The following is a 25,319-nucleotide window of genomic DNA, read 5'->3' as shown; positions in this document are numbered from 1 at the left end:
GTAAGCATCCCAAAAAGTGTGGAGGTGTGCGGCAAAAACGCCCAAGCTCACGTGGTGTGGCGCAGGGCTTACAAATTAGAAATATTGGGTTAATGTGAGTTTTTAGGGTTGTATTTGAGGGTTTATAAGGGTATTTAGGTATAAATTTCAGTGAGATCAGGGTTTTTCATTGTTTAGATGGACCGGGTAACTGCTTTGGAATTCTAAACTCAAAGATGAAAAATATATGAAAAAGAGATGCATATGTAAGATTAGAGTGAAGGGCCATTCTAAGACAAATAGATCTGATCAAGGTTCATAGCTTACAAGATAATTTCTCTACTGGGTGTATAGATATAATTGAACTTCTCTTGTGTTTGCCCGTTTCAACAAGTATGTTTACTATTCTATGCTATTAGTTTATCACAGATATTATGATGTGATTTCTTTTCCAGTATCATCTTTATTTTTTTTAAAATTTTTCATTTTACTAACATTATAATACTTCTTCCATAATATATAATATTGTGTTCATTGATCCTCTTTCCAGTGAATTTTAATACGCAAGGAACTAGTAATGCCTTTGGTTCTTCCAGTGGGTTTTCATTCAATAACAGTAACAATACCAATTCTAATGCAGCCTCTCCCTTTGGTAACTTGAATAATTCTTCAAATAATAATACTAATACCAATACTAGTGCCTTTGGTTCAGCTGCTAATAACAATTCTACCACTGGTGGCTCCGCTGGCACTAGTGCCTTTGGTAATACTAATAATACTTCTTCCTTTGGTAGTAGTGCCTTTGGTAATTTAAATTCAAACAATAATTCATCCTTTGGTAAGAATACGTTTGGTGATAATAATACTAATAATAATGCACCTAAATTTAGTGGGTTCAGTGCTGCAGCAAATTCCAATACTCCTAGTAAACCTGCATTCGGCGGGTTTGGTTATAATGCTTCCACCTCAAATAGTCTATTTGGAGGCTCTACTAATTCTACATCTAATAATAACAATACCACCTCTCAGCCTTCAACAAGTTTATTTGGTGGTGCTAACGCTAATACTGCCACTCAATCAAATTCAAGTATATTTGGCGGTAGTGGTGCTAACAATAACAACACATCTCAGCCAGCAACTAATCTGTTTGGTAAATCAGCTACTAATACAACAGCTCAACAGGCAACAAGTTTGTTTGGAAATTCTACAGCTAATGCTACCTCACAACCAACTTCAAGTGTATTTGGGACTTCTGCTACTAACACCTCATCTCAACCTGCAACAGGTGTCTTAGGGAATAATACTACAACCAAATCGTCTACTAGTATCTTTGGTAAAACAGATTCTAATACTACTTCTCAACATGCTGGTAGTTTGTTGGGTGCTACATCAACAAATCTTAACGATGCCACTTCAAAGGAAAACAGTCAGCCAAGTTTATTCGGTGCTAATAATTCATCTGCCAACAATTCTCCCTCTAGTATTCTTGGTGCTAAGAATACAGTCAACAATCAAAGTACTTCATCAATGTTTGGTTCTACAGGAAATGCAGCCCCTGCAAGCATATCTGATAACTCTTCTGCTGTCAAATCTTCAGGTAGTTTATTCGGTGCCTCCACTAATAATGCATTTAATTTATCGTCTACAAATAAGACAAGCACTCCGGCCTTCTCCTTCGATGCTGCTAAAAAGGATGATGATCCTAATAAACCATCCGGGGTTTCTTTTAATATCTCCAGTACCACTCAGACAAAAGATGAATCTGCAAAGCCTTCAGGGTTTTCCCTGAGTGCTAAAACATCTGAATCATCAAAACCTAATATTTTCTCGATGGGTAATAAAGATTCTACAGAGAAGAAAACAGAATCTTCTACTATAAAGTCTGGATCCTCAACTCCTGCATTCTCGTTTGGAACAACTACAGATGACAAGAAAGCAGAATCTTCAAAACCTGCGTTTTCTTTTGGAGCAGCTACAGATGAAAAGAAAACTGAGCCTTCAAAACCTGCATTTTCGTTTGGAACAACTTCAGATGAAAAGAAAACTGAATCTTCGAAACCTGCATTCTCCTTTGGAGCCGAGAAGAAGGATGAGTTGCCAAAATCTACTTTTTCATTTGACACTCAAAAGAAAGCTGATTCTACTTCCACTAATGCAACAACTACTGGATTTTCCTTAGGCGGTCTTGGTTCTACAACGTCTGCAGCAGATGATAAAAAATCATCTAGTACAACTTCTAAACCCGCATTTTCATTCACATCTACTCAAAAGAAAGATACTACTCCAACACCAACTCTTTCCTTAGACGGATCCTCCGCTTCAAAAGAAGAGAAGACTTCTACAACTAAGCCAGCATTTTCCTTTGGAGGTTCCACTACTACTTCAGCAGGAGAAAGTGATTCTAAAGCCAAACAATCTTTCTCTTTTGGTAACAGCACTACTAATACAAAAACTGAAACAGCAAAACCTGCTGCATTTTCTTTCAGAGAAAAGAAAGATGATGCTGCTAAACCAGGATTTTCATTAGGATCTTCAACAGATAAAAAAGAAGAATCTAAATCAACTCCTGCTCCAACTTCTTCCACAACCGAAACTTCTAAAACTGATAAACCAAAACCATTAAATTCTAAACCGGTAGAAATTAAACCTGTATCTTTAGATAATAAAACCTTGGATGACTTAATCACAAAATGGACAAGTCAACTATCTAATTCTGCTAGCCAATTTGATATTTATTCTAAAAAAGTAAACCAATGGGATGAAGTTCTAGTCCAAGGTGGCGAAGAAATTAGTCGTTTGTATTCTGATGCAGTTACTGCTGAACAAAATCAAAATAAGATTGACCAATCTTTACAATATATTGAAAGACAGCAAGACGAGTTGGAGATATTCTTAGATAATTATGAAAAGAAAACTGATTCTCTGTTGGCTGATATATTATCTTCAAGCAATGGCAGTGCGGCAAATAATAACGATCAAAAGAGAGAACAAGCTTATCGTACAGCTGAAACGCTTGACAATAATTTAAATTCGTTGGCATCAAACTTATCATCTTTAATATCAGAAATAAACGCAGTTAGCAACACATTTAACAAAGCAACAAGTTTAGGATTTAGTAATAAGGATGAAAATACTCAACTAGTGAAATTATTAAACACACATTTAGATGCATTAAACTCATTGAATGAATCATCTGCTGCTTTAGAGACCAAATTAAACTCTATCAACAAATAAGTCTAAAAATTGAACTATAAATAGAAGTAAACACCTTTATATTTAGTTCTTACCACTGTATAATAACTTATAATAAAGCTAATTATTGCTTGTGAGCTGTTTTTTTTTGAAAGTTATTATAGTTTACGATTCGATGAAAAAGTATTAGATAAATTATACATTAATTTAGTATAAAAACACTCAGTTAGCTGCAACTAGTTATTAACTTATTACTCTTATTTATGTGTTCCTATGTATCCTGCTCAGTTTATCATTTACCATTGATCATTTATCATTTAATATATAATATCCATTTTTTTACTTTATTTTGCCTCTTCTTATATCCCTTAGAGGGATATTCTAATCATATGTATGCAGCATAGCTAAAATTAATGTTAAAACTATTAAAAATTCTAGATTAATACTATGGCAACTTGTTTTGCTTATAGGGCATAATTTTAGTGAAAGTTTTCGCAATTTCAAAAGTTAAAGAAGTAGTGATAACTTTTCCTTAACAGGCGTTACATTCAATATGCATTCATCACTTTATTACCGAATAAATTCTTAATTATCGCATCCAAGTTATATTTTTCCTTTCTTAGTAAGAAACATGTAGAAAAAATTCAGGATAATCAAGAGTAATTACCACTCTGGGCAATCGTTGGAGGTGATGTTGTATTGAGAACTGTTAGTTCCTTCAGCATAGTATTTTTTGGTAAAATTATTTTTACCCAAGTGCTTAGCAGATTCTACCTAGCTTCTTTCAAAAGGTTCTTAACCCAACTATAATAGCCAAAACTAGTTCATCCGCTTATGTAATGTAGAGAGTTTAGTATTGCTGGAAAAAAATAAACTAGCATAACTTATTTGTCCCTTCTTTTCTTAAGTTCTGATACATCTTTCAAATGTTGATTAAGTTTTGTAGCAAATTTGACTTCATCTTCGGGTACACACCTCAAAGCTCAGGGTATTCATAAATTTTTGGTTGTTATTCTCCTTATTATGAAGCCCAATTGTTTATCAAAAGGCCTAGTCATCATTGAACGGTGAAAGCCCTTATACAACTTATAGATTCAGAAAATTTCTTTCTACTCTAGCCACAACAGCAAAAACAACCAAGTCGGTAAGTAAACAAAGAATTCATAAAGGGTAAAAGAATAGCAAGAGAACAATAGTTTCCTCAAAATCAGAAGGCCTAGATTCAGTAAAAACAAGTAGGTATTTAAAAGCATAAGTGATGTAGGAAATTAAACAATATTATTTTTATTGTTGCTACAAGTAAGCAGCAGGCAAGGTTGTTAGTCTAATATAAAGATAAAGATATGATCCTCACTTCTTATATGGCGTCTTTTCCCTTTTTCAAAAGGATCTCTGAAGTTAGTTTATGGTAGGGTATTTATGGTATTATACTTGCTATTAATGTATGAGTTAAATAACAAACAGAAATCTGGATCATCAGAACTAATGATATTAACTTAAAGAAGAAGCATCACTAAAGAGATACATAAGATAGGACAGTTGCAATTTACTTCCTTTCAAAAAATACTATATTTAATTCAACTTAAACCTTTAGAAATTTTAACTTTTGATAAAAACAACAAAACTTTATATGAAATGGGAATTACTATATGTGTTAATACTTCGTAATTGGATGACAGTAAAACAAATTTAATCGACGCCATTTAAAAACGTACTAGGTTATCTTAATAAATGCATATTAATAAAATATGTGGTAGTCGATGCCTTTATCCCAAACTTTTATTTACAACTACAAGTGAACAACACACTGCCAGCTATATTTCCCTCGAATGGTAATACATTCATCATTTTATATCGAAAAAAGCATTTATGTTATTCTTTTTGTGTATTCAAGCAAGCATACAACACCTTATTATATTAATTACAATTTCATGGGTCTCAAATAGTATGATTTTCGTTCAACTTTCTGATAGCTCTAGAGCCAATATATTCAGATTAAAATTCTTGATACTAAGTTAGTGGCTCCAATTTTTTGCCCTTTATTGTAGATGGATTAGTAGATAGCAACTTATCAAGCATATTGACATATTATAAAATGACATGTTATTTACCATACTAAAGGTAATTAATCTCGTAAATAAAATCTACTTATAAATTTTTGGCAAATATTTTATAGCTTTTACATGAATAATCTGAATTCCAATAATTTTATTCAACCGCTGTCAAGTACAAAAGAAAGTATATCTATGGATGTCCACAATCAGAAATTTGAGAATTATTGTACGTTGTTACTAACGTTGCATGGAAAATTACCTATTTATCAAAAGTTTGAATTTAAGAATGAAGTAACAATTAATTTTGAATATTATTGTTTCAATGTGCACACCTAATTATTTCCCATTTTCGAGCAATGCTTTTAGTTGGATATCTTTACTATTACTACTAATATTTTTTCACTCATTCCAAGATATTCTCGTAGAAGTATCATCACTGTTGCTCTTAGTTTCTATTCCTATGACGATCATCCACAGGCTCTAGTTCCAATATGGGTCGGTTCGACGATTACTCTTCCATTAATTGTGAAGCTCCTGTTCGTTTTCAGAGTTTTTCCTTATGTATACAAAAATTCCCATTCTCTAAGTTATTAAATCCCAATTGAAGTTCATCTTGTTGCCCCAAAGATAATTCATATATTCTCATATCAACCATGAAGCAATTTCCTATTTCAGTATCTCCGGTCTTCACATTTGCATCTGGACTTTCAGCCGCACCAGCTTTCTCGGCCGAACATATCCAAGTCATTGCACGAGCCTCCCTTGCCCTTAATATGTCCATACTTTCATCCACTACAATTATACATTCTCTTAATGGTGCCTTTCTCTTTTCATTAGTTAAAACTAAGCTTCCTAAAGTTTGTCATACAGTGCTTTTAATGTTGACCTTTGCTATGTTTTACTCGCTACTTGTATTCTGACATTTTTAATCTTAGTCAACACATTCTGTAACCCTATTTGTCTGAATTTACTCCTTTCCTAATCAGTAATCAAAAATTTTATTAAAAATTCCCATATATTCTTGCTATAGATATTTAGCACAGTAACAGCTTTTTGTGGGATATACTTTATTAAATAATGTAATCGTTATTTCTCCAAGCTTTTCTGAGTTTTGATTGTCCTTTTCATGCAGTTTCGTTGTTTATTTTTATTACAGGTAATAATCGTATCATGCTCTTCTCTGTCGATTTTTGATTGGGTAACTCTATGTTGTACTTATAAGTAACTTTAATTGATGAAATTTTCATTATTCTTCATGTTATTAGATTGACAGCAGATTTTTTTCTCTTTGATACAGTTTGTAATCCATTGTTTATCGCATCAGCTGCTCAGAATTTGTAATCTAAATAATTTTAAATAGATCAGAGGACACTGAGCTTTCCTCTTTATACTTTAGCCTTGAAATTCGAAAGAAAATTCAAAGTTATTATTGTCTACCTGAAAAAACAATCTTATATCTAGTAGCAATCGTTTTGTCATATTTCAACCTAATCAAAAATAAGCAAATACAACTTTATTAGTGATAACTGATTTCAGTAATTGTATAGACGTGTTATCAAGATATTTTATCTATTATTGTGTATTTGAATTTGATAAAATTAGTAATTGTACTATCTTTTCTATTCCAGTTCCATAAGCCGCATATTATTTAATTTCAATGAAACGTATGAACAATTAAGCCAAGCTATATGGTCATTGAATGACTATATCCCTCAATTGATACATCACCTCCATAGAAGTTCAGTGTTATATTTTAATACTTGAGAAGGTATGCCTAGTGAATTTGAATTTTTTTAGTTTTTTATAATAATCAAGAGCATTTCAACAAGTCAGCAAGATTAAATGGCAAAACATTAGTATACATTAGACAAAAAATAGCATATTTTGTAATATTTTATTAAATTTTACAAAACCGTAACAGGTGTCTCCTGTTGTGTGAAAATATTTTTATTAATCTTAGTTTTATTGTGCCTGTAATCTACTTCACAATTTAAAGCACAACTTTTAGGAGTATAAGAAGTGTTTATTGCTCCTGAAATAGGTTATAATGGTAATAAATTTATCCCTATTATAAACTAAAAAATGATGTTTAGAGTATACTTCATGGAAATTTCGAAGTTTAACTGAAAGAGTAATATTCTCAAGATAGAAATACATTCGCATGAATAGTAAATGCATTATGCTTCTGAGTTCTTCAAAGGTTATGATGAGTGGTTAAAATACATAAACAATTAGCAAATGTTGTCTTCAATGTGTAACTAATTTTTGACATTCTACTTAAATATTTGGTCTAATTTTCTATCAAGGTCATGGTAAACTGAGTCTGGATAACTTTTGCAAACTACCAGTTTAAAGAAATAGCATAGTTTGCTCAATAGAAGTGTAATAATTAATTATTATGATGTTTTTCTTAGTGCAGTTTAGATTTTGTACTTTGCTATATTCTTGAATTGAAATTGGTGTATTTTTTCAAAGTATAAAAATAATTAAGCATATCAGCTATATCTTGATCAGTAAAATTTCACAATAATATTAATATAGTGCAGTTAAAACAATTTTTTTAGTATCTTTGTGTTATTTTTTTTCTTTAATATGATTTTACTTAACTTTTTTTTGTCCCTATGTATCTCCTTATATTAACTATCTAGATAGGGTCACCTCTGGTCATACCTGTCACGTTCAATTTGTTAATAATCAGGTCATAGATACCTAATTTTTGCAATTAGATATATTTAATACAACCCAGCAATTAAAACTTGTATTTGGTTGCAGTATTATATTAGAATTATATATATTAGCAGAGTTGAAATTACAATTTATGGCGAATATTAGTTTCTAGAAGTAAAGACAAAATACTTTTACAGGTTAAGCATATGATATCTAAATTAACTCGTAGATGTAACATCTATGAGCTCAATGAAAACCGTTGGGTATTTATACTTTTCCCATTTATTTTATGTGCTGATTTCAATTGAACTTATTAATGAAGAGCTTTTAAATTTTGTATATTTCACACAGCGAAAACAAATTGCGCAGAGGCAGCAAAAACAAAACAGAGCAATTAAAGGAAAGCTTTTCAAAGGGAAGCATTGTCAATAAAAGAGGCTACAGGAGCTCGATGAAAATGATATTGTTCAAATTAATCGTACTGAGCTCAAAATCAATACATTAAAAAAAATAAAATGAACCCGAATGGACCTGAAACTCAATCTAGAGATCACGTATATTTGACAAAAAAAGATAATTCTGAATCAGAAGATGAAAAAGACAATGATACAACTCCTAGTACTGATCAAATAATTTTACATCCAGTCAATTTAATGAATGTACAATTAGAAACTGACCTAACAATACTTTCTAATGAATTAAATACACACTCTACAAAGTTTAATAACACTCACTATACAAGTTCTACGGATTCCTGTATTAATGAAACTATTTCAAGTTTACTTTCAAAAATGCATTTAAATTCGGATCATAAAGATATATTAGAGGAAGAGAACTCTATCTACTTGAAATATCGTTACAATTGGAATAGAGATAGCCATGTTGATGCTGGGCTTGAAAACGAATCCCTAGTCATAAACAAAGCATATCTTAACGATACTGCTGTTATAGTATCTGATAATGAACATATTGACAGTACTAATGAAATTAATAGTCCAAGTCATACAGATGACCCGAATTCTGCACGAAGCTTTTATTATAATAGCAAATTATCCAGAAACACTGATGTTGATTTCAATCATAATAGGGCAGATCAACAATACTGGGACGATAACAAATTTTATAGATTGTACAATAATATCCAAGTTTTTTTAATTAGAAATAAAATGCCATTGGATTTTCTAAAAATATTTAAGAGGTATGTGAATTATCTCATTGAAGATGAAATATATCCATTAGATGACACATATATAACAAATATTAATGAAAAGTTGAAAAATAACTTCAATAATACACCAGAATTACAACAAATCGTTTTATCTTTCCTAGAGCGCCCTAAAAATATATATATGTCATTAGCTCTGGCAGAATACTCGGGAAATAAGCAGCTTCTAAAAAAATACATGAAATCATGGATGAAAAGAATTGATCTTTATTCTAGACTGACGTATCATTGTAATAGGAGGCTAGTAACGAAGTACTTTCATACATGGATAGGAAGTAGAAATACCCTCAAGGCCAGGTATAATGGCTACATCTACTCTAGAGGGGTATCAACTGGTCTTTATAAGTGGTTAGACAGATACCGTGATATAAAAAAGCAAGAAAGAACAGCCATACAAGAATACAATAGTCACTTAATAAAGATGTCACTAAATCGCATTAGGAGAAGGAACGACCGGATACTCAATTGCAAAAAAAATATAAATAGAAGGAAGCAAGCAGTATTCTTCAGATTATGGAAAATTAGACATTCTGAAAAAAAATATTGTACTAGATATGAAAACACTTTAAAGGTATTGATGATACACAGATTTCGAGATACGGTCAGAAATCAAAAACAGAAGTCAAATATTCTTGAAGAAAAGAGTCTTCAGTACAATATCTTGAGGCAAAGATTTTTTTTTCAGAAATGGCTAATTAATTATACAAACAATAAATCGAAAGAAAAGTTTGCGGAACAATATCATAAAACTATGTTGGTTGATCTGATTCGCCGTATTGTAAAAAGAAGGGAACTTGAGAGGCATATTCGGTTAAAATTAGATAAAATTTTAATGAAATATTTGCTGCAACAAGTATGGCTTAAGAAAACAAAAGAGGAACATCAAGTCCAAGCGTTTTTAAGTTCAAAACACTCGGCATTACAGGCTAAGTATTTTAATCATTGGTGTACAAATTTCAAATCTCTTGTAAAAATTAGCAGACTATGTGTGAAAAGCTCTCTCAAACCGTATATTCTTAAATGGAAACTTATATACAATCTCAATATACACTTCAAAACTCCACTCTATCGTTATAATATTTTACGTCCTCAATTAGATATATGGTATCAGAAATATCAGTTAAAATTGGAAAGTAAAAAGCGTAGATTAGATTCAGTTTTCAAACAATATGAACGTCAAAAATTAACACAAATAATTAGGAGATGGAAACAACTCCAACTAAGGCAAGAAAAGATGTTATACCAAGGAAATCAAATTATTCGGGATAAAATATTAAAGAAATATATAAAACTTTGGAAAAGCCGCTGCATCCTCTTGCAAAATATGCAGTTTCAAGTAACTAATTTACAAAAATTTTATTTTTTATTGAGGTTAAAGCGTAAAATTGGACGTCTAATAAAGCACAATGGTCAACTAAATATTCAACTGAAAAGTTATGCTTCAAAGAGAAAAATATTTCTTATGCGTACTACGCTAGACAGATGGAAGGGGAAAATTAGTCGATATACTGAATGGGATTATACGGCTGTTGCAGTAGCTGACTCAGCATTGCTCAATCAAACTTACAAAGCTCTTTTGCGGCGTTGGCAAATTTATAAAAAATTTTCTGCGGATAGTATAATAATTCGAAATTACCTTCTAAAACTGAAGCTATTAAAATATTGGGTGAGAAAAAAGGAATCGATTAGATTTTTAAACGATCGTATAAGCCATTTCCAGCTTACTGCGAATTTAAAGATCTTAATGCGGGTATTAAAATTATGGAGCATCAAATCCCTAAAAATTAGCAACCATGAATCAACAGCGAAAAGATTTAGGATACGATGGGATAGAGCAACACTGAGAGGTTTAATTAGATTATGGAGAAAACGTGCTGAGAGTTCTCCAAAAAAACTTAGACTTCTAAGAAACACTGAATTTTCTACATCAAAGGTAAAGAGTCCTGAAACTCCCTTGAAGAGTATGTTAGAAACAATACCAGGTTCCAGTAACATAAAGAGAAATAGGTTCGATGCTTTCAAGAGCAGATACGGTGGTGTTAGGCGGGCCATACCAAGTCCACAAAAGAAATCATCTCTTACACAAACAGTTTTAAATAGAACTGACACTCCAAAAATATTTTTATCATCACACACAAAGGAGAATATTTTGTCAACACCTAATTTACCATCAGAAAATATTTCAACACCCAAGGTATTATTTGAGGGTCTTCGCAATATACCCAAAATTCCTCCATATCAGAATAATAGCACTGATCTATCTAATGAGAAAGGTGGGCGTAATAATGTAACAGCTGAAGGATCTCCTATTAGCCATACTAAGAAATCGTCGCCTTCTCATTAAAGCTACATAAAACTGCACTGAATTATTTCAGTTTTGTCCAAATAGATATTTTCAATTTAATATATAAATCCTTAGGAATTCAACTGCAAACAATTTAAAGCTTTAAATTATTTTTGTTTCATTATATAACTCGATGTCCCTACGTATAGCAACTGTTTGCCTTTACCAATATGCGTTAGATATATCATTTCGCGTCGTAAGAAAGAGATCGGTCTCAAAAATTTCGCGCTGAAAATAAAACATACAATGTTCATAAAATATGTTTAATGGTGATAATTTTAAGCATCATTTTTATCAAGGATTTACGATTAAAAAGGTCTGTTGATAATATAAGCTTAATTTGACTTACTATTTAGATAGTATGCTCCCAAACTTTTCACAATATATTGGTGGGGCATTACCAAAAGATCAACAATTCGAAGTATTACATTTGCAAAGTATTCCTGTCGAATCACACCCTATTATCACTGCCCCTTATGGAATAACTGATCTTTCTAGTTTAACAATTAAGACACAGCATTTCTTTACCTTTTTTAAAGACGAAAGAACAATATTTGGTTTCGAAGTTTATGTATATATTTTGTTAAAAAAGGATAACCCAACAGAATCTGAACGTTTATTATTTATTTCAAAAGCAGATACTACTGGATATATTAATTCCAAGATAAGTATAAAACAATTGACAAAGAGAATTATTTCGTATCTATTATCCATAGACCCAAATCATTATTTACAGAAGGTAATTCCCCTTAAAAGAAATTATGGATCACAAAAAGACAGCATGATAACAAAGTCCACTTCTACTTTACAATCTTTACATTTACTTGCTCTTCGTAATTCAATGAATTCCACTTACTTGAAGCCATATGTGGATGACAATCAAATACATTTTCTTAGCTTTAGGTGCCCGTCGAATATAGTTACAAAGATTAGTTTATTTACACGTCCTTCACCGCAATATTTATTCTCAAAATCCTCAAATAACCCTAATAAGCATGTATTAAATGGTTTCGATCTGATGAAGTGGTGGATAAATATAATTGATGATACAATTATCGAAAATTTTCAGAGCAATACAATTGCAAAATTACTAATCCCTGGTGAAGATTATAACAGCATATCAAGGAACCTAAGTAACTTAAAGTATGTGAACTGGAATGTTGGTACTATTTTCGGTCAAAATAGAGAGGATTTGGCTGTTTACTCTGTACCTTTATTTCCCGATGATCCAAAATCAAGATTTTTACACCACTTAGTTGCAGACTCTCGTGCCAAAAGTACTAATTTAGAAACATTTTGGACTGAGTTACAAGGAAGACAAGAGTTTTGTTCAGGTGAAACAGTTTCTGTAATTGGTATATCGGGAATATTAAACTATCAGCAATATTATAATCCAGACCCAAATGAAATTGTAATTCCATCATCGAAAAAGCAATTTGAGTATATTAAAAGTTATATAACAGGTGAGGAATATGACACAGAAGAAGGCGCTTTTGAATCATACATGAATATTCGAGACTTTGTTACTGATCGACTAAACGCTTCTTTGATTGAAATTATTGGATCCAGGGAGTTCAATTCCACAAATTCTGGATCATTACAAAATCTTCAAGCTAGCGGCGATACAGATTATCAGCGTAAGCATTCCACGGAAATCACTACTCTGCAACCAAGAAAAAAACAAAAGAAGAATTATTAAATAGTTGTCGATTATTATTGTTGGTCTTGAACATTTTTCAGTAGTGCTCTTGCTTTTAATCTGTTGGCAACTGTTTTATTCATATATATAAGCATTTGTTATTTATATACTAAAATATTATATTGGGTTGTAGAATCTAACCAGGTAGTTTCGTCACAAATTTAAATGAAATTTATTTAAATTACGAAGATCCATATGTAAAAGAAGTAATTAAGGCAGAGGCTCTAATTACGATGCATACTACATTTGAAAAGGATTCCATCCTGTAAAAGTAAGGGTTTGGCTTTGTATATTAGAAACTTTCGTAAATTCGTGCCTATATGTACGTGTCTATAGCACTACTATTATCGTCAAAATTTCTTACTTCAATACGAATATTGTTACTTTCTGATATTAAAATTTATACTTTGGTATATAATAGCTTTTAACGGATATAATTAATATTTAATTATATCAGCTTTTCAGATGCTCTGCTTTTTCGTTAGTGAAAAAGCAAAATAGGATATTTCGATCTCAGATAAACAAAAAATCAAGAAGTTGGTTATGGCCATGATTCCTAATTAAAAAATCATTATCACTATTGTTAGCAACTATGGACACTGTGTAAGTAAAATGCTCATCACTTGTTAATAACTAATAATAACTAAGCCTCAGCTGCATGAGTTCAGCTTATATAAGCTTCAAGTGTTATACGAGAATGTCTGGGGTCGCGAAAATCCAAACTAGAAATTAAAACGCGTCCCGAATCGGAATCATTCTCGCGCTGGTTGCTGGCTTGAACCCTGTTTTTATAGGCTGAAAAATACGATGGAGAGCTATTAATAACGTTACCATCAGCCATAGCTGATGCAACTTTGTTTTTATGCGTTGATCTATGTTGAGACAGTCAAGAATATTAATATATATAGGCAAGAGTAATTGAAAATGTAGGAAACCATCTTGTAATTAATTCCAATAAAAACCACCACCGAGTACAACTACTGTTAACGTCTCATTTCCCTCACTTTCCTATTATACACTCTAAAGTTCAATAAAATGCAATACAGAACTGTTTTATCCTCTTTTGTCTTTGTTTCTAGCGCTTTTGCTGCCTACAAACCATCCGAGCCATGGTCTACCTTGACTCCAAATGCTACATACACTAGTGCTATGACCGATTACACTGGCATTTTTGGTATAGCAGTTCTTCCATTGGCAACCTCTACATCTACTCCTTCAACTGAGAAAGCTAAGAGAGATTCTATTTCCCAAACAGATGAATTGTCTACTAAAAAGACAACTACTTTGGATGGGAAATCCAGTTCAGCTACAACGGCAACTTCTACCTCTGTAGCTCAAAGTTCAGAGGATGCCTTTTTTGCTGCTCAAGCCTGTATGAATGAGGGTACTTTGGCTATGACTTTAAAAAAAGGTATATTATTAGACTCTAAAGGTAGAGTGGGTTCTATTGTCGCTAATAGACAATTCCAATTTGATGGGCCACCACCACAAGCTGGTGCTATCTACGCTGCAGGTTGGTCTATCACACCACAGGGTAACTTGGCCATAGGTGCTAACGATGTTTTTTACCAATGTTTGTCCGGTAATTTCTATAACTTATATGATGAAAGCCAAGGTAAGCAATGTACTAAAGTATACTTACAAGCTCTTGAACTAATCAATTGTTAGATTTATGAAGGTAGCTTATGCTTCCTCTAGCTACTAGACCTTACAACTACTTTGTTCTTTTCATTTTGCATTCAATTATTATGATACATTCTCTGATAATTGTATATAATGTTCATTTTGTTCTCATTTTTACTTCTATAAGCATCCTGTATATTAGACAAATTTATAAATATTAACTACGAATTTTATCATTTAAGTCAAATTATTCGCTAGCGATATATAATTCTTTTGTACTTCAAAATAATTTCCCTCGGGTCTCATTAAATAATTTAATCAATGATTCCACTACCTTCGATTTTCCACCTTAAGAAGCATTTATAATTCTGTTACTTGTAGATTAATTTTGCCCTCATATTTTTATTCACCGTCACAATATTCTACGAACAATAAATTTGTGTCACTAGTTTCGGGTATTAGATTTTCATTACCTTACAGGAATTCTTCTTTTGAAACCCGAGTTATTTCGGGTAAAAATAATACTGTAAACATAATGCGATCCGTTTTGCAAATGATGGTTGTTGATCCACTCCGATGAATTTCCATCTACCTAGCCTCTAGCCTAGAAACTATAGAGCTCGACAGTAAAAAGTCTGTTTCTTTCGTGACAAGTTCATGAATATATATATATAGATAGATAGATAGATAGATGGATAGATATATAGATAGATAGACATTCAGATAGTCAAATAGAGATACGGAGAACTGTGGTGAGAGTTGAGTCATTTATATATAACTTACTTATAAAATAACACACGAAGCCAGCTCATTATTCCTAATCGTTCATTATTTTAATTTGCTATTTATCTTATACCATGGCATCACTACAAGATTTGATTCCAACTGTAAACAAATTACAGGATGTAATGTATGATTCTGGTATTGATACCCTTGATCTTCCAATTTTAGCTGTTGTTGGTTCGCAATCATCGGGTAAATCCTCTATTCTCGAAACATTGGTGGGTAAAGATTTTTTACCTAGGGGTACAGGTATTGTAACCAGACGTCCATTAGTACTACAATTGATAAATACTATTCAGGATGAAGTTCATGATAGTTCTATGGATAAGGATGTTGGTCAAACGCATCCATCTTCCTCTAGTTCGGATACTAACACTACTAATGATTATACTACTGGTTCCATTAAAAGTTTGCCATCTTTGGGAACAAAAAAAAGTATTAATTCAAATGAATGGGCAGAGTTCTTACATAACCCTGGTCATAAATATTATGATTTCGAAGAAGTAAGAAAAGAGATCGAAGAAGAAACTCAAAGGATTGCGGGTTCTAATAAAAGTATTAGTAATCTTCCAATCAATTTGAAGATACACTCGCCTTATGTTCTCAACCTAACTTTAGTAGATCTTCCTGGGATCACTAAGGTTCCAATTGGTGAACAGCCACCTGATATTGAGAAACAAATTAAGAACTTGATTTTGGAATATATTGCATCGCCTAATTGTATAATTTTAGCCGTATCACCAGCAAACGTGGACCTAGTCAATTCTGAATCATTAAAGCTTGCAAGAGAAGTAGATCCACAAGGGAAAAGAACTATAGGTGTCATTACTAAATTGGATTTGATGGATTCTGGTACAAATGCCTTAGATATTCTTTCTGGAAAACTCTATCCATTAAAACTAGGGTTTGTTGGTGTTGTAAACCGCTCTCAACAAGACATTACACTGAATAAGTCAGTTCGTGAAAGTTTGGAAAATGAAGAAAATTACTTTAATAGGCATCCTATCTATAGAACAATTTCAAATAGATGTGGTACAAGATATTTAGCAAAAATTCTAAATCAAATTTTAATAAATCATATTAAAGTAAAGTTGCCTGATATTAAGACACGTTTAAATACTTTAATTGGACAAACTGAGCAAGAATTGGTTTCCTATGGAGTTAGTGTTGGACAAACAACAGAAAATAAAGCAAATTTAATTTTAGATTTAATGAATAAATTTGCCTCAAAGTTTATTTCTTCTATTGATGGTACATCAACAGATGTTGGCACAAAAGAATTATGCGGCGGAGCAAGAATATACTACATATATAATGACATATTTGGGGCCTCTCTAAAAAGCATTAATCCAACATCTAATTTATCCGTTTTAGATATTCGAACTGCTATACGTAATTCAACAGGTCCAAGAGCTTCATTATTTGTTCCAGAACTAGCATTTGATCTCTTAATTAAACCTCAAATTCAATTATTATTAGATCCCTCTTTACGTTGTGTTGAGTTAGTATATGAAGAGTTGATGAAAATATCTAATAGCGGAGCATTACCAGAATTAAATAGATACCCTAAACTCCAAGCTAAGTTAGTAGAAGTTGTTTGTGACTTATTGAGAGAAAGATTAGGCCCCACATGTACTTATGTGGAAAGTTTAATTAACATCCATAAGTCTTATATTAATACAAATCATCCAAACTTTGTTAATGCTGCTGATGTAATGGCGGATATAATAAAGACACGTAAGAATGTCAGTAAAAGAATTTTATCTGATACTTCTTTAACTATCAATGATACAGATATTAAGGATGGAAACAAAGGTGCCGCGGGAGGTATGTTTTCTAATTCAATAGTCCAACCCGGCGATGATATCTCCAAAGCATCATTTATAGACGAAGTTGATAGTACAACAGGGGGGGTTGAAACATCAAAAGATTCATTCCTCAACTACTTCTTTGGTAAAGATTCCAAAAATGGTAAGGATGGCTTCCAACCAGCTAATGAAAACAACTTACCATTTTCGAATGCCCATTCAAACTCCATTAATATTCAACAACTTTCTCAAGGACTAAATTCTGGATCTTTCATTGACTCTGATACGGATAATGAATTTGTTCTAACTGAAAAGGAAGAACTAGAATGTGAACTCATGAGAAGATTAATAGATTCATACTTCAGCATTATTAGACAAATGATACGAGACCAAGTTCCAAAGGCTATTATGTGTTTTATGGTAAACTTCTGTAAGGAGACTGTACAAAATAGATTGGTTACAACACTATATAAGGAATCTATGTTTAATGAACTTTTAGTGGAAGATGAATTGATAGCACAAGATAGAGAAAAATGTTTGAATCTATTGGAGACTTATAAAAAGGCATCAGCTATTATCAATAATATAATGTAAATATTCTTATTTAAAAACTGTATATATCATCATTCTTAAATGTATTTAGAATATAGTCAGATTTAATGAATTAACAAAAAAAATATTTGCATATGTCTCAGTTTTCATGAAAACTATTTGAAATATTGTCATAACCACAAGCAATAACTAATGCTTCTAGTAACAGAAAGCCTCTGTATCTACAAATTTTTATCCAGAACTGTTTCTAGCATAACATTTAGAAATAAATAATTCAATACGTTCGGCGTCTAACTTTGCTTTTGAAACTGTCTTCAGATATTCAGATATTCAGATATTTTATGGTGAAAGTGACATTAATCGCTCATATTGCCTAGAAAATTACCAGTCCTCTAATCTAAAGCTTTTCTACTGAACTGCTCAACTAATATTTTCTTTGTTTAAACATTTTACAGATACTTATATATATGAGATAAATTGTGAGAATATTTCAGCAAATATGAATTAAAGAATATTGGAAATGATACTGGACATTTTAGTTCAAACATTGAAGATAACATGTGTTGCAGATAGCTGGTAGGCAGATTACCTTTGTAACCTTAGTAACTTTCATGACAAATTTTGTAGATTGAATGATTATTATTATTATTATTTCTAAGAAAAATGATACAAGAAGTATTTGGAATATACATACATAATGAATACGGTAATTATTTTATTTTTGCCATATATTTCTGTTAATGCATATTACACGGTATTATAACATAGTACAAATTTATCACGGTAAAAAAAATGAGCCATTTAAAAATAATAACACTATAAAGCTTGAAATGAATACCATATCTTTACTACCTGCAATTTTAATCACAATTCAAATAATTGTTAATTTTTCACATCTATTTTTTTAACTTATATAATTGGTTCGGAACTAATAAATTTAAATCATATTATAATGTGCGCCTTTAATTGATATATTATATTAATTTGAATATCATAATTTATATTATATAAATGTAAAAATCAATATAATAAATATATTATTAAAATATATATTAAATATTTTTATTATTTTAGTTTAAAAATGTAATATTTTAAAATATTAATATATTTAGAAAATTCTATTATTTAAGCACCATGTGACACAAAGTCACATCCTTACACCTAGATTTTGTGAAATTATTTGGGCTAAGGTATATAAGTAGAATAAACTACTTCATAATGCAAGAAAGACGTTACTAAATGGATTCAGATGATTAACTTATAATAAAAATATGTGATAGATTTCAAATAACTGAATATTGCTCAACTTTTTTTTACCCAAGGGAAGCATTATCGTAATTAAGGTAATGAAATATTTCAGATCTTCTATCCTATGTGCTCTGTATGTTAATTAGGGTTTGAAAATAAACATTGCATTAAATTGAAAGGTAATAATTACTAACAAATAACAATTCTAGTTAACTAGCTTTGTATTTCATAAAATGTTATAGATTAATCTATTAATGAATAATATATGTAGAATTCGATTATATCAAAAATCATGTTGATACAAACATATAATAATTAATATATCTTTTAGTGCTTGTCATTTTCTCTATATGAAATTGCGTTTTAACCAATACTCTGATGCAATACATATTATTAATAGAAGTTATTAACGTTTTCATAGCACATTACAGTAATATTTGTTTTTAATTATAAAAAAGCCAATCTAATTGGTAATAGTAGTATTTATTAATCGAACTAGAGCTAGGTTGATATCTATCAGCTATCCTATGTAGTAAGAGAGATATATACAATATTAACTGACCATGTCAGCTCTATGTAGAAATAGAATGTTTTTTTACCTATAATTTAATCATTTACTATGGAAGAGAACATTTATAAGAAACTAACTAAACTACTATCACGTAATATTCAAAATTATGAGAGAACTTTTTTTAGAATTGGCAAAACTCTACTAGTTTTAACCCTTTTATTGTAATTGATTATTTAATATTATTTAATCCTATAGATTTTTTTACTTAGAAACGAAATGCTTTGTTTTTAACCTAAAAATAATCTTAAATCGAGATTTAGGCAGTTTGAAGTATTTATGTGTAATAAATACGAATATATGATTAGAAAAAAAGTGTTTAATATTGTTATTACCAAATATCAAAATTATTTGTAGGTAGAACTACCAAGTGCTAGATATTTATGGTCTTTCTACATGAAGCAGTAGATATACTGTTCCAGGACAAAAAAGAATAAATGCGAAGCAACAGTGCTAATAAAAACCCCGATTGGATAATTCATTATGTCAGAGCTGTGGCATTATGTGTCATAAGTCGTGGGTTTGTGTTAACAGCTAATAAAGTATGAATTTAGTCGTAATTGTAGGTTTATACAACAACTAATAACAACTTAATATAATAAATAATCCAACATGCATTAAGCATACGTGGCGTCACTACTAAAAATACCCAAGCAGTGATATTAAGAAGGTATTAGGATGTGATAGGTTCTATTTTAATATCAGACCATCAATTCGTTGATGGTGGATCTGTCCATTTTTTGGAGTATAAATTACCACGAGAATATCCCAAAAGTTTATAACTGTTCATGGTATACCCTGTATATGTTATATATTCCCTTTCGAAAGAGGTAAGGAGATTTTTTTATACTATTAATATAATAATTATGCAAACAGATTACTTAACTAAGATTTAAACTATGAGCAAACAATATTTTGAATAGTACGACCGCTGGTCACATTACCACCAAATGAAGTACACCATCCAACTACTACAAGATATATTAAGCATGAGAGACATATGACTCTTGTGAGGTTAACTAGGTGAAAAAAGTTCCACCTATAGACGACAATGAATTGACTTCTCCTATGCCGAACAACATGTATAAATTTCCAACCTCTTATTCGGCGCCTAATCCTTGTATTTTATGTATTTTATATATTTTATATCCTCTTACTTCTTTCTCAAAAGAGTAGGAGGTTTCTATATTGTAAAATGTTCACTAAAAAAAGAATTATTCTATAAATTATGACTGACAATAATGACAATACAAATAATTCTAATGTCGTACAGTAAGAGGATTATCTAAAATAAGCATTTAGATAAAATTTAAACTTGGAAAATCATGCCAAAAGCTCAAAGTAACTGAGCTGCAGATGATAGGTGTAAACTATGATATGGAATATTGTATATAAAATATAGGAAGATGGGTAGTTACATCTTAAATAACAAGGCAGTTCATTTCTTACACTTTCTAGGGTTGCTATTATTAGCATAAAACACCTGACGATTTTTCTGTATTGTAGTGTAGCGTGGTGCATATAAACTTATTAAGACCCTGTAGAAGGCTTATAGTCAACCTAAGGGCGTTTTAAATAGAAAAAACATCACTTGTGCACAAAACTTTTACTTAATACCACGACATTATTGAAGTCATGATCTTCAAAGTTAAGTATTCTTGTATTGATATCAATGCCATAGGTAAAGAGTATATTAATTTTACCAATTTAAGGGGGTTTTATAAACATCCTAAAAGGTGCAAAATATTACATATTGGACTTAAAAGGTAACTTAAGAAGTATTTTGTATACATTTTTTAAATCTTTTATGAGAAATAGGTGAAATTATTAACGTTAAATAGAGTTTTATATTCAATGACAAACCTAGCATAATACCTATTAGAATTTAATTACTATAGTAGAATACTAGTTGATTCTCAACATGGACGTTGAATTTTTTTGTATTTACTTTTAGTACAGATAACCGTAAGCAGAGCTTCAAAGAAATTCTAAAATTTCTCATGATAAAAGTTCATTATAAGTACCCACCATCCTGGTATCAAGTATAATACAGAATATATATTAGAGTAGAATAATACTTGGGTTTACTTATCATTTAATTCTTACTAGGGCTTTACACACTGTAGGCTATACAAACTAAAAACACCTTTAATACAATATTTCTCTCATTTAGAAAAATATTTTCCAAAAGAAATTTAATGTTAACTTTCAACTCACCATTACAAATAGTCATACTGAACTTCACCTAGTCTTCTAAGCTTTTAAAAATACGTAACAATGAACCTTTATAAATCATACATGATTAGTCTATATTTTTATAATTAAATTCTAATTCGTTGGTTATGTTACACAAGTTTCAAATATCATAATTCTACCTAATATACCAATTGTTGGTCACAACTTGTAGGATTATTAATTACAATGCTGGTTATATTCTAATTAACTGGAGTTTATGGTTTGTAGTGTCAAAGCTTATTGATCAATACTAACGCATTTTTTATTTTATAGGAGCCACTTTGATAAACAATTAAAGATAAACAATTAAATGTTCTTACATTAAGTAACAAATGTCAATTATAAAAGTATTAACTCGTAATTTAAGGTGGTGATAGATTAAACTGATTCGGCTTTACTACTTATGCCTTTTATTCTAACTCAGAAGTAATCTAACTTCATTGGCCCTAAATGAAAAGGAGTAGAACTTAGTTTTCATCTTTATAATTACATTTCAAACTATAATAGGTCCTAACTTACTAATTGATAATACTAATAGTTAAATGGAGATCTCTACCTTGCAAGAAAAAAAAATAATTCATATTGTTTTTTACGACTTCAAGCCTGTGTAGACTTGTTTTTAAATGATTATATTTATTTAGTACAACAAAAATTAGATAGGAACATTTATAAAAATTGGTACCAGATTACTATCCCAGCTCATATCCTACCTGAACAAAGCCCCATTGGTATTCTTGTAAGATTTTATGAGAGGTACTTGTCTGTATACAAACAAAAAATAGTAAAAAAGTCAATTCTAGCTCCAAGATTATATATACTATGTTAGATTGCCCGAGTATAAAAGACGAGCACATAGTTTATTAGAATTTTTTGTAACATTTTTGCATTAATATATAATATAGTTATTTAAAAATGAACAACCGGAATAAAACGCACATTTATAAATAATAACATGCTGTGAAAATAATAGGTTTATTTATTCAAACACCATTTTTAACCAGTTAACTTAATAACTAACTTATCTTCATAATGCTAACTTAGCGTGCTTGTATTAGAGATTCATATAATTCTAGTTGTATCAGAATTAGTAAATAATCTGGACTCAATAACCTCGGAGTATAAAAGGAACCCATTTATAAAAACAACTTACAACTTTAAGTTCTGACAGAAATTATTAGTGAGTCTATCGGTAGTCTTTACTTATATATTTAACTAGCTTTTCATTTTCATCTGAGCTGCCACACAGTTCGGAAGCTCCTTAGGTCAACCGTTAAGCGGCAAATGGAAAGTTGGGAAATATTCCTTTAGAAGCATTCCTTTATATTTTATCAATATCTATCGGAGTTATAAGTTGTAGCATCGTTAGATTTCGACATATTTGGAGAATAATTATTGTTTTTAATAGTAAAATTAGATCATAGATACCTCTTAGTAATTCAACACTTAGTTTGCCTGATCAGATTGTTAACAAGAGTATGATTAGTCATAGAAGCTTATTACCCATAAGAATACTTTAATTTTGAATTTCATAATCCATGGATTACCTAACTGAGAGTTTTATTAGTTATATTGCATGCATATTATACTCTTATGTTATTCTAAAAATATCAGATAAACTAATTCAGTTACATCACCTACAATTCTTATACCTTAATTACCTCTATAAAACTCTTAGATACTAAAATACTATTGTTTGAAATAATTGGTTTGTAGTAAGCTTGTAGTTATCACTCGGCTTACCATGTTAACTTTATGGCACTCTGAGATTCAAAACTAAAAAGGTATTACATGGCAATTGCAGGTAGCAATTAGTTAGAACTAATTAATATTACCTATTGATCTGTAAATCTTTCTTTGTTTAAATTTAGACTATTAAGATCTGTATTACACCAATACTGTTACATATTTATAGTCTATGTATCACAATTTATAAGTGAATTATTTCAGCTATGGGATATCATGTATATATAGAGGTCAGGTAATAACGAGATGAACATGTGAATCAACAAGTAAATGATTCATGAACATAAATTCTATTTAAGAATCTAAAGCTAAAAGAATAAACTAGACAGTTAAGGTAGAACAAAGAGGTAAGAACCAGAAAACAAAAAGGACGAGATACAAACAAGATAAAAATATATAGTGATCAAATCGGAATGTAATAATATGTAGGGATCCTGGAGGGATTACCAAGTCTTCGCATGGGCTTGAGGTAATCACGTGACTTGTTGAACGGCCAGCCACAAGTGGGACGCATTGCAACCAGTGGTTACAGATTAACTAGCTACGTGTCTTTATTAAAAGAATACAAGGGGCTATAACCTAGGTGTCTACTTACCCTAGTAGTGGACGAACGGTTGCAAACGTGAGTCCAGGAGTAACTGGGAGCTAATCGGTTCGGGATGTATTGGTTGGGCCACCAATGAGTAAAGGTATATAAGAGGCGACTATAGGTCGACGAAGGATCTTCTTGATGTTCAAGAGGGACAACGAACAATTGATTAACTAGTGAAATAAATAGAGCAATAGTTATATACCGGATCAATAAGAAATTATTGATCATTACATCCTAATAAGTGACACCCCGGGTAACAGTTTATACCCGCTAAACCTAATATCCACTGTAGTAAGCCCTACATAATATAATATTTAATCACGTGATGTCAACATTTTTACTTGTAACAATTTTAAGCTTTGCTAGTCCCAGTAGTATATCTTTTTGGCTGCTAGTTTAATACCAACGGTTTATTAAACTATACAACTATATACCTGAGCCTATGTAAGTTAAATATTATTATATTACGTTCCGATTTGTTCACTATATATTTTTATCTTTTTTGTATCTCGTCCTTTTTGTTTTCTGGTTCTTACCTCTTTGTTCTACCTTAACTGTCTAGTTTATTCTTTTAGCTTTAGATTCTTAAATAGAATTTATGTTCATGATTCACTTACTTGTTAATCTACATGTTCATTCCGTTATCACGTGATCTTGGTTTATACACGTGACTAAAATAGCTCACACTACATGACATTACTAAAAAAGTGGTTCCTAGCGGGATCGAACCGCTGATCCCCGCGTTATTAGCACGATGCCTTAACCAACTGGGCCAAGGAACCCCAAAATTGTTGTTTTTTGTTGCAAAACCGTCTAAGCGCCGTCGCCTTTCACGTAACACTTACAAGAAATCAGTACAAGAGAAGCCTCGAGAGAGGACAGATCAGCTGACCACAGCTGAGAAACAACTATTCAGCAGGCGTGGAACATCAACTGTAACCACTGGATCTGCACCCACTTCTGGTTCATCTCGGACATCTATTAGCAAGAATGTGCTGGAATATGAT

At 31.1% G+C, this 25,319-nt stretch overlaps 5 protein-coding genes and 1 non-coding gene across 6 annotated transcripts; 5 read left to right on the top strand and 1 right to left on the bottom strand.

Annotated features, from left to right (window-relative positions):
• Nucleotides 1–371: 371 nt before the first annotated feature.
• Nucleotides 372–3,213, top strand: NSP1 (FG-nucleoporin NSP1; the record flags this gene model as incomplete). Its single annotated transcript, XM_004182044.1, has 2 exons — nt 372; nt 530–3,213. Coding segments are annotated over 2 exons (2,685 nt in total).
• A 5,194-nt stretch (nt 3,214–8,407) lies between these two features.
• On the top strand, nt 8,408–11,461 carry SFI1 (Sfi1p; the record flags this gene model as incomplete). The annotated part of the gene is made up of 1 exon (XM_004182043.1): nt 8,408–11,461. One exon carries the CDS (start codon nt 8,408–8,410, stop codon nt 11,459–11,461), a length of 3,054 nt encoding a protein of 1,017 aa, XP_004182091.1.
• A 361-nt stretch (nt 11,462–11,822) lies between these two features.
• Nucleotides 11,823–13,160, top strand: RTT109 (H3 histone acetyltransferase RTT109; the record flags this gene model as incomplete). The annotated part of the gene is made up of 1 exon (XM_004182042.1): nt 11,823–13,160. The coding sequence occupies one exon, from the start codon at nt 11,823–11,825 to the stop codon at nt 13,158–13,160; it is 1,338 nt and encodes a 445-aa protein (XP_004182090.1).
• Nucleotides 13,161–14,195: 1,035 nt separating this feature from the next.
• TBLA0H02860 (uncharacterized protein) lies at nt 14,196–14,828 on the top strand (the record flags this gene model as incomplete). Its single annotated transcript, XM_004182041.1, has 1 exon — nt 14,196–14,828. One exon carries the CDS (start codon nt 14,196–14,198, stop codon nt 14,826–14,828), a length of 633 nt encoding a protein of 210 aa, XP_004182089.1.
• Nucleotides 14,829–15,640: 812 nt separating this feature from the next.
• Nucleotides 15,641–17,968, top strand: DNM1 (dynamin-related GTPase DNM1; the record flags this gene model as incomplete). Its single annotated transcript, XM_004182040.1, has 1 exon — nt 15,641–17,968. One exon carries the CDS (start codon nt 15,641–15,643, stop codon nt 17,966–17,968), a length of 2,328 nt encoding a protein of 775 aa, XP_004182088.1.
• A 7,052-nt stretch (nt 17,969–25,020) lies between these two features.
• TBLA0Htrna16I lies at nt 25,021–25,094 on the bottom strand. The gene has a single exon. It is a non-coding gene; the product is annotated as a tRNA-Ile (tRNA).
• Between the last annotated feature and the right edge of the window lie 225 nt (nt 25,095–25,319).

The sequence above is a fragment of the Henningerozyma blattae genome, chromosome 8 (genome assembly GCF_000315915.1).
Source record: "Henningerozyma blattae CBS 6284 chromosome 8, complete genome".
NCBI lineage: Eukaryota > Fungi > Ascomycota > Saccharomycetes > Saccharomycetales > Saccharomycetaceae > Henningerozyma > Henningerozyma blattae.
The sequence above is the reverse complement of the archived record's forward strand: the minus strand, read 5'-3'. Positions and strand labels throughout refer to the sequence as shown.